Here is a 12415-nt window from a genome sequence, read left to right on the forward strand (position 1 = left end):
TGATAGCGCTTGTAACTACAGGTACTTCCGTTCTCTGCCCGGTTACAATATTCCGGCAATGTTGCACAGTCTTTTACTTGCGTGTGTAGTGAATAAAATACCTCGAGCATGCTCACGTTAATATCTCGTTCACCACACTAGGAATACTTCAAGACGGACAGGGTGTTTAATTGTGAATCAAAGATCCTGAGTTATTTCAACAATTTCTCAAAAGGGCAAGGTTTATCAACTTTCAGACAATGCCCACACTTGTCAGTATGGAGGGCGTTGCTGGGATGCCTCACAAGTACCTTACACTCGATGTTACCCCACACAGCATTGTAATCAATGCAGGCCCTGCAGCGACCCCTCCCTTTCATCACCAAAACCTTAGCCCAGCGGCCCTCAATCATGATTAGCCTTTCTATGTATTTTGTTTGTAGCCATCTGTAGGACATTCCAGTCTTCCTCAGAGCGTCGTCGAAGGTGCTGAAAGTTCCCACAAACATAGCCCTATTCTCAAAGGCCACCAACAGCTTCCTGCGCGCAACAACCTCCTCAGGCTTTGGCCATACAAAGCTGATTTCTGAGCGAGCCTTCTTGTTGCCGTCGTGACCATTCTGTTTCTTGTTCTCCTCCTCCTCCTTCTCATCCACGTCCACGCCCATGTCCTCCTCCCCGTTCACGTCCTCGTCCTCATCCACCTCCTCGTCCTCGTGCACGTCCACCTCCTCTTCATCCTGGTTCTCTTCGTCATTACCCTTATCCTTCCCACCCCTGACCTCGTCTTCCTCCAAGATAGCATAACTGCGTTTCCGACCATATGATGAAATTCCAATTTCCTTATCCTGGGTACTAGTACCCCCTGCACCGGTGACCTTCGCAGTAGGAACCTTCGTAATGGTGACCTCCACAGCGGCCGCTTCTGTAGTGTCCGCCTTTGTAGTAGCCGCCTCTGTATCGACCAACTCCACGGTGCCGGCCTCGGTAGAAGACTCCGCAGAAGGAGCACCAAAGAAGAATGCCAGGTCTCGTGCAGTCGGTGCGCCGCCTGTCATAGCATGGTAGGAGGAAACTGCTTGATCACGGATGAAACGAAAGCGCTCGACAGGGTCGGTGGGGATTTTGAAGACGTGACCATCGATACTGAGTTTATCGTGGAGAGACATTGTGGGGTGTTTGCGGAGGTGTTGTGATGGTGGAGGGGTAATAGAGTGATGGTTGAAGACTTATCCGGGTGCACAACGGGAGCCCTAACCCTAGAGGCTAGTGCTGTTTAAGAGACTGCTGCTCGAACCGAGCAGCCAAAAGTGTTTCGACGTTCCTATGCCTCGTATGGTCCATCCATGCTTTTGCTGTTCCTGGCCAAGCATTATCCTTCTTGCCTGTGTTATCTTGCTGTTCGAGGCTTCTAGTTGTCCACCTCTCACTCCGCCCTCCTTGGGGAGACTGGAGAAGGAGGTCGACTATTTCTGACCTGGTGTATCAATTCAGAAACGTTTTATGTACTAACGACGACGATTTAATAATTTTAAAGAGTCTGGTGAAACGTATTATGGTGGTATTACCTCATAGCAATCTACTATTAGGGGAACATAAAAGGTTGCTGAAATAGAAATTGAAGTTGGAGAAAAACCTGATCGAGACCTTGTTCTCTAGTACTTCCTTGCTCTGCCGATAATATTGTCACAACCACTCCTCAAAAATACTCCCATGTCTACTCGAAGAAAGACATGTTAGCATCAGCTAGAATTTCCGATTATACATGGCCTTCTCGGCTACACTCACTACTCCGCGATGGCCTTACTAGCTATCGGGATTCGATTGATAGTGGCTTTGGTTGCCAGTTACTAATTCTCTTTAGCTAGAGGGATATCGCCTACTACTCGTCACCTCCGACGCAGAGAGAATGCAGAGGTTATAAGAATGGCAGTCTGGATAGCCGGGTATGACCTTTACATCAGTGTCATTAGAGCTTGATTCGGATCCTTCTGAAATGTCTCTTCCGTCAACTGTGGACCTCTGGTGCATGACCCGGTGCATGACCCGCTGTGTTATGTGATCTAGCCTATAATTTCACTCTCCGAAAGGTTACAGTATCGGGCTGGTGATCTGACGGTGTATAATACCCTCTGGAGGAGAAGAATGGGCATGGTAGGATTCCAAACGATTAGGAGGAAGAAGAGGAGGAACACCAAAGTACGTAAAAAAATGATATTATGAATAGCACTTGTAGGAATAGTAGCTAAGTGGCTAGTCGTGAGATATTAAGAACTCGCATGTTTATTCATGCGAACCAGAAATCATTATGCAAGATGTCCTATAACTACAATGTGTATCCTGATGACAATATACTAGTTATGTATGTAATATCTATCTTTATCAAGTCACAATCTGAAGAAATAGAGTTACATGCCCAGGCGGACAAAGTAAGACGGAACCTCCTTGCTGCCAACAGTTCGTTCCATCCAATCTTACACGATATATTGAGTAGATTCTTTAGGGTACGACAAATCTGAAATATTTGAGTCAAGGCATTGAAGCGCTGTCTATCTCGCAGGTACAAGCCAGTTCTTTCGGAGGTGTGCTCTCTCATCCATTGGAGTTCTCTCAGCTTAAAGAGCTGTTCAATCATACTCCAACAGGTCTCCTCCCATGGCTAATTTCTATTTCCAGCCCCCAGTGAGCCTCGGCTCCCTCTACTCTGGGGCCAAAGCCTACCAAAGCCATCCGTACGTTTGTTTAACTAGCCGGGGACGATAGAGGTGAGCCCAATACCTAAAGTCACACACACCTGCTACTCCACTGTGTTTCCCAACATCCTGCGATTGTTTTCTCGCGAAATAATGCCCATTGTCTCTTTTTCCCATCAGAGAACACTGTGCTGTGATGTGTTTGGAAAGATTACATAATCTTCCCGGAGTGTTTAGTGTCGGTAAAATGGTGAGACAAAGCAAAGAAACACCCGATTGGTCTGTCACTACCTCAAGCGCCAGCAACAAGGATATGGCGTGTACATGTGTTATTGGTAATCACATTAGGAGCAATGAGTAGAGAGAGCTGTGGCGCTATGTGAGGAAAAGTATCTGGAGGAGTCGAGAACTCAACCGGCGGTGGTGGGCTTCAGCCCAGTGAGTGGGAGAAATCACACTCCTTTCTCACCTCAAGTCACCAACTTTCTTTCTTAAGGATAATGATGGTAGATACCTTTGTGGTGGTATTGCAAATATTTACACGGGCGTGTAGCCTTTCACAAGCTATAGCTAAAAAGAACAAAAGGTTGCATTGATGGTCCAGCCATATCTACAACCCCCACCCCTGGATTGAACCCTGAACCTCCTGTAATCGAAGGCAAGGCACAACCACTCGGTGTCCGTCCGGGGGGCGAGTTAACCGTTAAGCCACTCGCCCATGTGTGTTGTCGGTCTGAGGTGGTATTTGGACGCCAAGGACAGTCGGAAGCACCTAACCGATTTGGGGCCTAGTGAAATAAGCATTCACCCCACACTGCATCGAGGGCAGAGGAATAACGAGATCACGATTCGATAGGAGTGATGATTATTTCACAATTTACTCATATACGCCTCATATTTGAAGCGCGACCATCGGCCACGATGACCATTCTCCCCCGAGACCAAGTAAGATGATTCGGCAGTGAGAGTAAACGGTTCCTAACTTAGTACGGATAGGTCGATCTCGGAATATTTTACACAGCCCATCACACACACGCCAATCATCAGAGTAGGTCAAGTCAGAAGTAAGTACTTGTAGCTGGATTGCCATAACAGGGAACCAATAAATATCCTACTCTTCGAAGGAACATGAGGGAGAGGTTTCAAAAGACCATCGAGTTTTATATAGGCTTAATGGGGGTGAATCACGCTGCTTTCTGGCCTCCATTGGTTAACCTGTTTCGTAATCCCGGCCGGTCCTGATCGCAGGTATGGTACTGCCTAAGGTGCTGTCCGTCAGGCGTGTACATAGTTCAAATTGATTGTTTGTCTGGTTCTCTTTTGTCGTAAAAAAAAAATAAAGAGAGAAAAAAGAACAAAAGAAGAGAAGAAAAAAAAAAAAAAAAAGAACAAAAGGTACTGCAGATATGGCCGGACCCATATCTACTACCCCCACCCCCGGGTTGAACCACGGACCTTCTATAGACGTTCAAAGGCCAGGCACAACCACACGGTGTTCCGGGGGGCGAGTGTTAACCGCTAGGCCACTCGCCCATGTGTGTTGTCGGCTTGAAATCGTATTTGGACGCCAACGGTGCTCAGAGGCCCTAACAAGCTTGGGTTAGTACACAATTCAAAGACGCACTCCACAAACGGATGGAGCACATTTGGAGGGAGTGAGTCACGAGGATTATCTCGAAATGTAGGATGTCTTACACGGCGCTTTTTTGAAGTGCGACCTTTCGTAGATCATCTTAATTTTTCTCCGGAGAAAGGTCTGCCGGACGGTAGGGGTATATGTTGGTGTCACAACGACAAATACCTGTTCGAATTTAAACTATTTTCCGCCGCTCAGTGCCATCTAAATCTTCACAGTGGCTCAAACCCGTACTTGAAGGTAGCTAATAATTAATTTTACGAAAAAATAATGTCCCCCCCTCCGACTCTACGATACCTCAGGTTCATCGTCCACAGGTAGCCGTCATGAAATCTGATGAATCTATCTTCACCACGTTACGGAATCAATGAAAATGTAGAAACCATGCCTGACGATGTTGTAGTATTTGTACCGACACTCGCAAAGAGGCGTTAAAAGTTTTGCCTAGCGCGATTTGGGCCTTGTTCAACCTTTTGGAAACCAATACTAGCACGCCCAGAAGACCCAGGCCGAAGGTGACAAAAGAGATGAAGAATGGCACTCCCAGCTTTTTCTACGCAAGGATGGGGATGGGCTCTTATCACGATATATAACGTCTTGATTCTGTTTCTTCAGTTCTGCAGTTCCATCGCGATAGCTGCGACCTTTATCTGACTATGTGAAAATGGCTTGCGTCATTCTAATCCGAATGTCACATCAGCCGTCTCTTCCGGTGCTCCGCAGTTTAGATTATGTCCATATATAGGATAAGCAGGAACCCCCCCATTAATCTTTTACGGAACTACCTGAGGTTTCTGCAAAACTTCCTCTAAGTGGGGAAGATCACGACTCCTTGGGGTAGACCTAGATCATGTGTATATAGGAATAGTCTTCTAGGCAGAAATTGAATCTGTGAAATCTATGAAATGAAGTAAAAATATCTATCTGAAGAGATGGCGAGCAGCCTTTGTTGTAAGCTTCATTTTGAAAGAAGAAATGGTATATAACAAGCTCTTGAAACAGTCGAAAGATAACCTTGCCCCCTCAACCATTCCCTAACAACAGCGCTCCCTTTCTCGGATTTTCCCACTGCCAAAGAAAAATGAATGCAAACTCAGACAAAGCAATATGCCACTAGAGCATCTATACTCCGGGGAGGAGTACAGACGATCAAACAAGAAATTTCGCTAATCTAACGTGCAATGAGCGGTGACTAGGTAATATCCTGACCCTGACAGATAAAAGGAGGGTATAGACAGCGAATGAAATTTAAGACCCATCAATCAACATAGTAAACTTCGAAAGAAACATGTTGAAAAGAAAAAAGAAACTAATATCAAGAGAAAATGCCACACTGCTCCAACCTTAGCTGGCTCCCCTGACATTTATGAACTCCCTGTAGCTTCGCTGGCTCATCTGACATTTGTCGACTCCCCGTGGTTGTGTGGACCTTTTACTGGCCGCCATGATTATCAGAATAATCATGATCGTCGACCCTACCTCCGCCGGTACCCATTCTGGCCAAGCCCATCTCCATTTCCCTGTACCAGCTCGCATAAGACGTTAACAAATGCAACTTCATTACTCATAACTTGAAAGGATTTTGTAGTCCCTACCTTCTGGCCACATCACCAATTTGATGTGTAGTGACGTGGAAGGACGAGATGTTTGGGTTGTTGTTCGGGAGCTCGTTGACATTAATGACAGTCATACTGTGGATGATTCCCTCACGAAGCTGCTGCGCCGTGTAGGCGGTCTCTGGTCTCCGTAACGGAGGAGTAGGAGCTCCAGCAAAGCGCTGAGGGCTAGACATCGGTGTCGCTCTGGGAAGCTGGGGGGCAGGAGGGCGAGGGGGCGGAGTGGCCGCAATAGGTTCACCGAACCCTGAGCTCCTGGTAGCCGGGCGAGATTGGGAATAATCAGGATGGGGAGCATATCTCCAATCCGTGCCCGCACTCTGGGAAGATTGGTTATAATCTGGGTTAGGAGCATACCCCCAATCTGAGCCACCAGGGAAGAATTCGGTTGAGCGTTGACGGCGAAATACGGGAGGTTCAACTGGTCTCGGAGCAGGCATAGAGCGCTCAGCTGGTCTCGGGACAGACACAGGAGGATAAACCGGCCCGATGGCAGGTATAGAGCGTTCAGCTGGTCTAGGGACAGACATAGGAGGATAAACCGGCCCCATGACAGGCATCGAGCCTTGAGCTGGTCTCGGGATAGACATGGGAGGATAAACAGGTGCCGGAACAGGCTGAGGAGGGTCGGCCGATCTCGGGGCAGTCCTAGGAGAGCGTGTTGGTCCGTGCTCCTCCTCCTCACCATCATCGGAGCTGCATGAGCGACTGAAGCCTGCTTAACTTAGTCGTGGTCCAAATCAGAGTTGTGTGGGTAGGTGAACATACATGAGAACTTCACTGCAGCTAGCTTACGGGCAATTCCACGAGCGCGACCGCCTTTCTTGGATGGTTCAGAGAGAGCCATTTGGTTTTCACTGTCCGAGTCGTTGTCAGAGAGGGATGGGGTGCGGTAGGAGTCCGCTGAATTGTCTGAGTCCGTGTCGGGATGAATCCTGTAGCTGGTTGGGATAGCGTTGGGTCCAGTCATGCGTTGGGGCTCGATCACCCTGCTTGGGCCTGTTGGGCGTGGAGCGTTTGTTGCTGGCATTCCGTTTTCCCAAAAGATGCACACTTGACGTCCGCAGTAATAATGGTTGCAGACCCTGCCCCTCTGGGCCTGGTACCGTGCCATCTGCGCATTACGGCGAGCGATTTCCTCTTGCTCTTCATCCATCTCGACGTGATCAACCAACATTGTTGATGAAGAATTGTGGTTGGTAACTGATGTCTGTCGATGGGACAAGATGAGATGTCGTTGAGCGGCGCACGGCCTAGGGACGAACCAATATACCTAACCCACATTCATTCTTTCAACGGTAACCCGCTCTACTTTCTTCAACTGACGTCATGTAATGGTAAGAGGGCAAGATGTGTGTATGAACACATGTCCTTTCTACATGACTTTATCAAGATCACAATTGCAACGGTATCTCGGTATCTTTTTAGGTGTTTTATATTAAGGTTTTGATCATTAAAGAAGGATTATTTTCATTGTGAGAGACGATACTCATCAACAAACAAGCTTGAATTTCTTGAATCGAGTTTATTTACGGAAACTAAACTTCAAGTCGACTATCTCCCACTCTATCATAATACTTTGTTCACTCCTCAAAGTCCAACCAGTCATAACCAGAGGTGGCTGCGGAGTAGAGCTCATTGACAAAGTCCCTATACTCACTCCATATCTTCCCGCCAAAAGCCTGCTTTTCAACTTCTAGCCTCCCCTCATCCTCGGCAGTTCCAGACCATGTGAGCATTGATTCAGACCAGAGGATATCCAGCCTCTCCATGCTCTCTTGAATCTCGCCAATCATGTGAGTGGTTTCCTCGAGAAGTCGAAACTCCTCTCGAGCTAGAAGAACACATAGCTCTTTCGTGTGATGATTTCCTATGTAGAGCTCCTTGACCTCCTTTATCTGCTTACGGCGTAGCTCCAGGCTATGGCACCGGTCAATTAGCTTATCGCAGTTGTTGCGGAGGAGGGTGATTTGTCTGCGTAGCTGGTAGTCCATGGTTGGGTTTGAGATTTTGAGCTGGGACGATGTGTTATATGAAGATAAGATGGTGTAGAAGCGAGATGGAAAGCGTTGGAAGTCTTGGAGAATGTATTTATATGCAATAATGATATATGGGTACTTGAAAATTAAATACGTTATCGATTGGAACTATATTATCTTTCAAGCTTGAATGTCTTGGATTTTATGTCAACCAGCCTAGTTGGAAGGGTCTCCCTCCCAAACACATTCTTTCTTCTTGAAATACATATACCTTCCAATTATTTTAAGAGATAAATATTTTTGGCGCTATAGATTAGAATACATGTACTCCAAACACATCAATTCACCACCTCAAACCATCCTACCCAATAGCAAATTCCAACACCCCTTATGGAATAAAATATGACCCCCGAATTCCTCAGTCCATGATTGCAGTTTTTTCCATTTTTTTTTTTTTTCAAGTAGTTGGTAAAAATAACACCCGCCTACGCGTACAACGCGGTCTCGCAACACTGATACTTGAAACCAGGTTTACCTCGACCACTAAGGATGCCATAGTTACTAATCAGAAGTTGCGTCCGTTTGTCTCTGGGTAGAAAGAAAAAATATCCTGAACAGACCCTGACGTCAGATATATGAAATTAACTTGCAGTGGGAAACGGAACGATATCCTCTCTAAAGTTCTGCCTTCTCTGACGAAAATAGAAGTGTGCCTCCTGATTCACTTAACCAACGTGGAGGGAACATGGTACAATCTCACATAAAGTCGAATATGAGATCTCCGGCTAAAGCAATTCCTACCAATACTACGCGGAAATAAGAGTCTGGACGAAGATGCTATGTCGTGACTCTTCCAGCGGAGAATATTAGCCTTATATGTTGTCCTTGAAAGTTATTTGTATGCAAAGACTACCGAGACACCCGCGTTGAGTGAGATTTTCAAGATAGCATTTGATTAAGGGGTGCAACAAGAAAGAAGTTTTTATTTTGAATACCTTATCTTGATGTTCTTTCTTAGTACAGATCAATAGCCGGGCAGACCTCGAAACCCAATAGTCTCTGTTGTTGCATTCCTAGATCTCACGCCCTGAACTGGCGTGAATGAGATCCGGCAAGTAACCGAGAACTTTTATATGAGAACTCGAATCGCAGACGTTGATCTTGCCGCGGGACCAGGAACACCGACAGGCTACTCTTGCCAGGGAAGCAATGCGGGAGAACTCCCACAAAAATCAACAAATTACCATATCAGGGCACGACAGCTCCGCGCTCGTATACTACTCTTTTGATTTCTCTCTCCATAGGTAGATCTCTAGCCTCTGCGAATGATAGTTATGGAAGCTAGGTTTAGCTTCATCTATAGAAGGTTAGCTTATCATTCCTTGAGAACAAATACCAATAATGAGGACGTGAGGGTCCAAGAGCATGTCTACCGCCTAAGCGTGACGATAATGTTTGAATAGATAGTAGAAATGATCTTTTATAGGGGTGAAAGTAAAATGTAGTAGATGAAAACCTACCTCGAAAGAAATATGCTCTGGAAGGCTTTCATGGCTCTTCCACCTAGCTAGTGGGAATGGCCGGTCCAGAAGATTCCAATTTCCTGCAAGAAATTCAAGTGCCTCATTCTCGCCATCTCCTTGTCCCATCTCTTTCCCATCGATTTTATTGGGGAAACGAGTCCCTATGACGGCCTACCTGGTACCTCGGGAATGCATTCCCACCTCCATTTGCCCTTTGTTTTATCAAAGGTGAGTAGCTCTAAACGCTCGTGATAGGGGCTCGAGGTGATTAACTGCTTACTCCTTCTCATGCACCATTTTCTTTCTCTCCATTCTGATCTTCCCAGACATTTCCTTCCCATATTCTCTCTTATATGCTCTCCTGTCCCTAGTCTTCTGTCCCATATTTTTCTTGTCCGTATTCTTCTCTCCCCACATATAACCCTATATATCCCTTTATCTTCATACTCTCCCCCCCCCCCCCCAAAAAAAAAAGAAAGAAAGAAAGAAAAACTCCATCCAAGTTATTATCCCCTCAGTCATTCCCGCCGTGCGTTAACAAGAATGAAAGGATGAGCAGTACACGCCTCCCATTCCATTAAGGAAAAGGAAAAGAAAAAAGGAAAGGAAAAAGAAAAAGAAAAAGAAAAAGAAAAAGAAAAAGAAAGAAAGAAAGACTTCATTTCAACCTCCATACGAGTCCCATCATGCGCCATGCTTTTCTTTATAAATAGGTTCATGTAAAGCCTAAGATCAAACCTCATTAGCCTTCCATATCTCCTGGTCACGGCAGCTCCAAGCCCGTCCTTTTTGCCATGAGTTATTTCCGAATATAGAGCCTTGTGCAAGCGTAAGAAGGGAAACTACCAAAAACATTTCTTCCTTGTGCCCGACGCTCTTGAGGGTTGATAGTCCCTGCGACCCTCTGAGGTAGTGATGCAGCCTTCTTATCCGTCTTCTCTGATCACTGCCTTGTTTATTCTCCTTTTCATCCCTAATTTTCGGCCGCATTCGGAGCCAAAGACTGAGAGATTGGCTCTTCCACTGTGCCGTAATTTAAGACAGTAATGTTGAACTGGTAATATAGAATAAGCTGTGTGGTAAAGGAAGGGCAATTAACACTTGATCTTACACGGCGACAGCATATTGCTCAGGATGAATATTATATAGAGAATGTTTTGTGAACCTACCTTATATGCATTATTCTTTCTTCTGTGGTTGTGTGTCCAGAATTGTATGTTCGGTGAAGACGTCGCTGGTTGGAACGAAAAATGACCAGTTGTACATCAGTCATCCAAATACCCCAACTGAATCGCTCTCTGGGCTTAAGGGAGATTTCCTTTCCTCGAGGTCTTGCATAAAGTTCTGTATAAACCCAGTATGGTCGTTAGCATATGGTCTCTTGTAGTTAGGCTAGCACTCACCATAGTCAAGATATACAGGGAACGGAAATGGGCGGTTGCGTGGATTTATATTTACATCTAAACCTAGTCAGCGCGCGACATTCGAGAAATATTACCAGGTTCGGTGCATTATATGTAGGATATGTGATGGACTAGAAAAGGGCCTACATACCACAACTCTGAGTTGATCCGACGTTGAAATTCAAGCTCCGGCAATTTCTGGCATTCTGCCTCCGCCCCCCGGCTCCCACTATCTCCGCGACTGGTACTGATAAGTAGTTGCTGCCACATCTCGGCGAATAGAAGCGCCGGTGGCGGATGAGATGAAGCGAGAACGAATAATGTTGCGGGCTGGGAGTTTAAGTTTGAGATGGTGAGAAATTCGGGGAGATGATGATGATGATGATGGTGGTGGTGGTGGTGGTGGTGATAGTCAAAAACCACGCTAGCGCGGGACGCGTGCAAGTACAGCCACTCTGCAAAAGTGTTCGGGATTTAGCTTTAATGTCAGTGCGCAGTGTAGCGCACCCGTAATGTTGTTATTAATGTTGAGATTCAAAACAACGAAAAATATATAATATAGTTCGTGACTACAGCGATTCACAGGCATTTGGCGAATACACCCATTTGGCGAATTTGTATGTAGCAACCAGCCAGCAACCAGTCAAACTGCGAGTTTGACTAAGATATCCTGATTCTTATTGGCCGTGACCCCTGTTCGTCAAATGGGTGTATTCGCCAAATGCGTGTGAATCGCTGTATATATAAAAGAAGGTAGGTCATTGATCTTATTCGTCATTGATTCTGGGCGCCATTGGTCACTGGAAAAGTCTTCTCTTGGGGGGGGGGGGGGGGGGGGAGTTTGATGATCCGCCACGATTACATATGGAGAAATGTCTCATTCCGAAATCTAAATCACGAACACTTTTGTAGAGTGGCTGTATCTTCAACGAACTATACACATGCCCCATGTTTGGCATCGAAGCAAGAGAGGCGTAGACATATCTTATGCCATCGGTAGGAATAAGAGCGATGAGAAGGGACTTGGGATTAGGATGCGTCTCATTGCGAAATCTCGGCGGGGGCAGTTCGTATTTCGCAGTGAGTACAGTTTTATGATGCCATTCCTTACGACGGTCCCAGGCTAGTTGCGTGTCATAACCCGGGAGCTTGTGTTTATCACTGTGTACGCGTATCCCGTGCCAGGGAATAGATGCCACAAACTACATGTACATGTAAAGGAAAGAAAAGAAATAACAGCTATGAGACATAAATTCAAAGTTCATTTTTATTTTTACTTCGATAGACATACTGCATAGACATAGTTCACATAGTGTTTAGAAATTCTTATTTGAGAGTAATTCATGCGTGAAAACTTGGCAAGCTTGAAGACTTTGGAAAGATTGAAATTTTTTCTATTGAACGGGCGGGAATGTACACGTAGACAGGACAATGTGAACCGGATGTTTGTATCACTGTTACACCTGCATAAATCTTCATTCAGTCTATTGAAGCTAGTAAACCGTAAACCATACTACGAAGACAGGGATTCCCGAGGAGTCATGGTGCCAAGGCCGAGTGATATAATGTGAAAACGGGAAGCGAGT

At 45.8% G+C, this 12415-nt stretch overlaps 3 protein-coding genes across 3 annotated transcripts; all 3 read right to left on the reverse strand.

The window, feature by feature from the left end:
- Nucleotides 1–191: 191 nt before the first annotated feature.
- H6S33_010877 (uncharacterized protein) lies at nt 192–1148 on the reverse strand (the record flags this gene model as incomplete). Its single annotated transcript, XM_044842244.1, has 1 exon — nt 192–1148. The coding sequence occupies one exon, from the start codon at nt 1146–1148 to the stop codon at nt 192–194; it is 957 nt and encodes a 318-aa protein (XP_044696807.1).
- Nucleotides 1149–5899: 4751 nt separating this feature from the next.
- Nucleotides 5900–7101, reverse strand: H6S33_010878 (uncharacterized protein; the record flags this gene model as incomplete). Its single annotated transcript, XM_044842246.1, has 2 exons — nt 5900–6639; nt 6693–7101. 2 exons carry the CDS (start codon nt 7099–7101, stop codon nt 5900–5902), a joined length of 1149 nt encoding a protein of 382 aa, XP_044696808.1.
- A 406-nt stretch (nt 7102–7507) lies between these two features.
- Nucleotides 7508–7918, reverse strand: H6S33_010879 (uncharacterized protein; the record flags this gene model as incomplete). The annotated part of the gene is made up of 1 exon (XM_044842247.1): nt 7508–7918. The coding sequence occupies one exon, from the start codon at nt 7916–7918 to the stop codon at nt 7508–7510; it is 411 nt and encodes a 136-aa protein (XP_044696809.1).
- Between the last annotated feature and the right edge of the window lie 4497 nt (nt 7919–12415).

Source organism: Morchella sextelata, assembly GCF_020137385.1.
Source record: "Morchella sextelata strain SCLS chromosome Unknown scls_5, whole genome shotgun sequence".
Classification (NCBI taxonomy): Eukaryota; Fungi; Ascomycota; class Pezizomycetes; order Pezizales; family Morchellaceae; genus Morchella; species Morchella sextelata.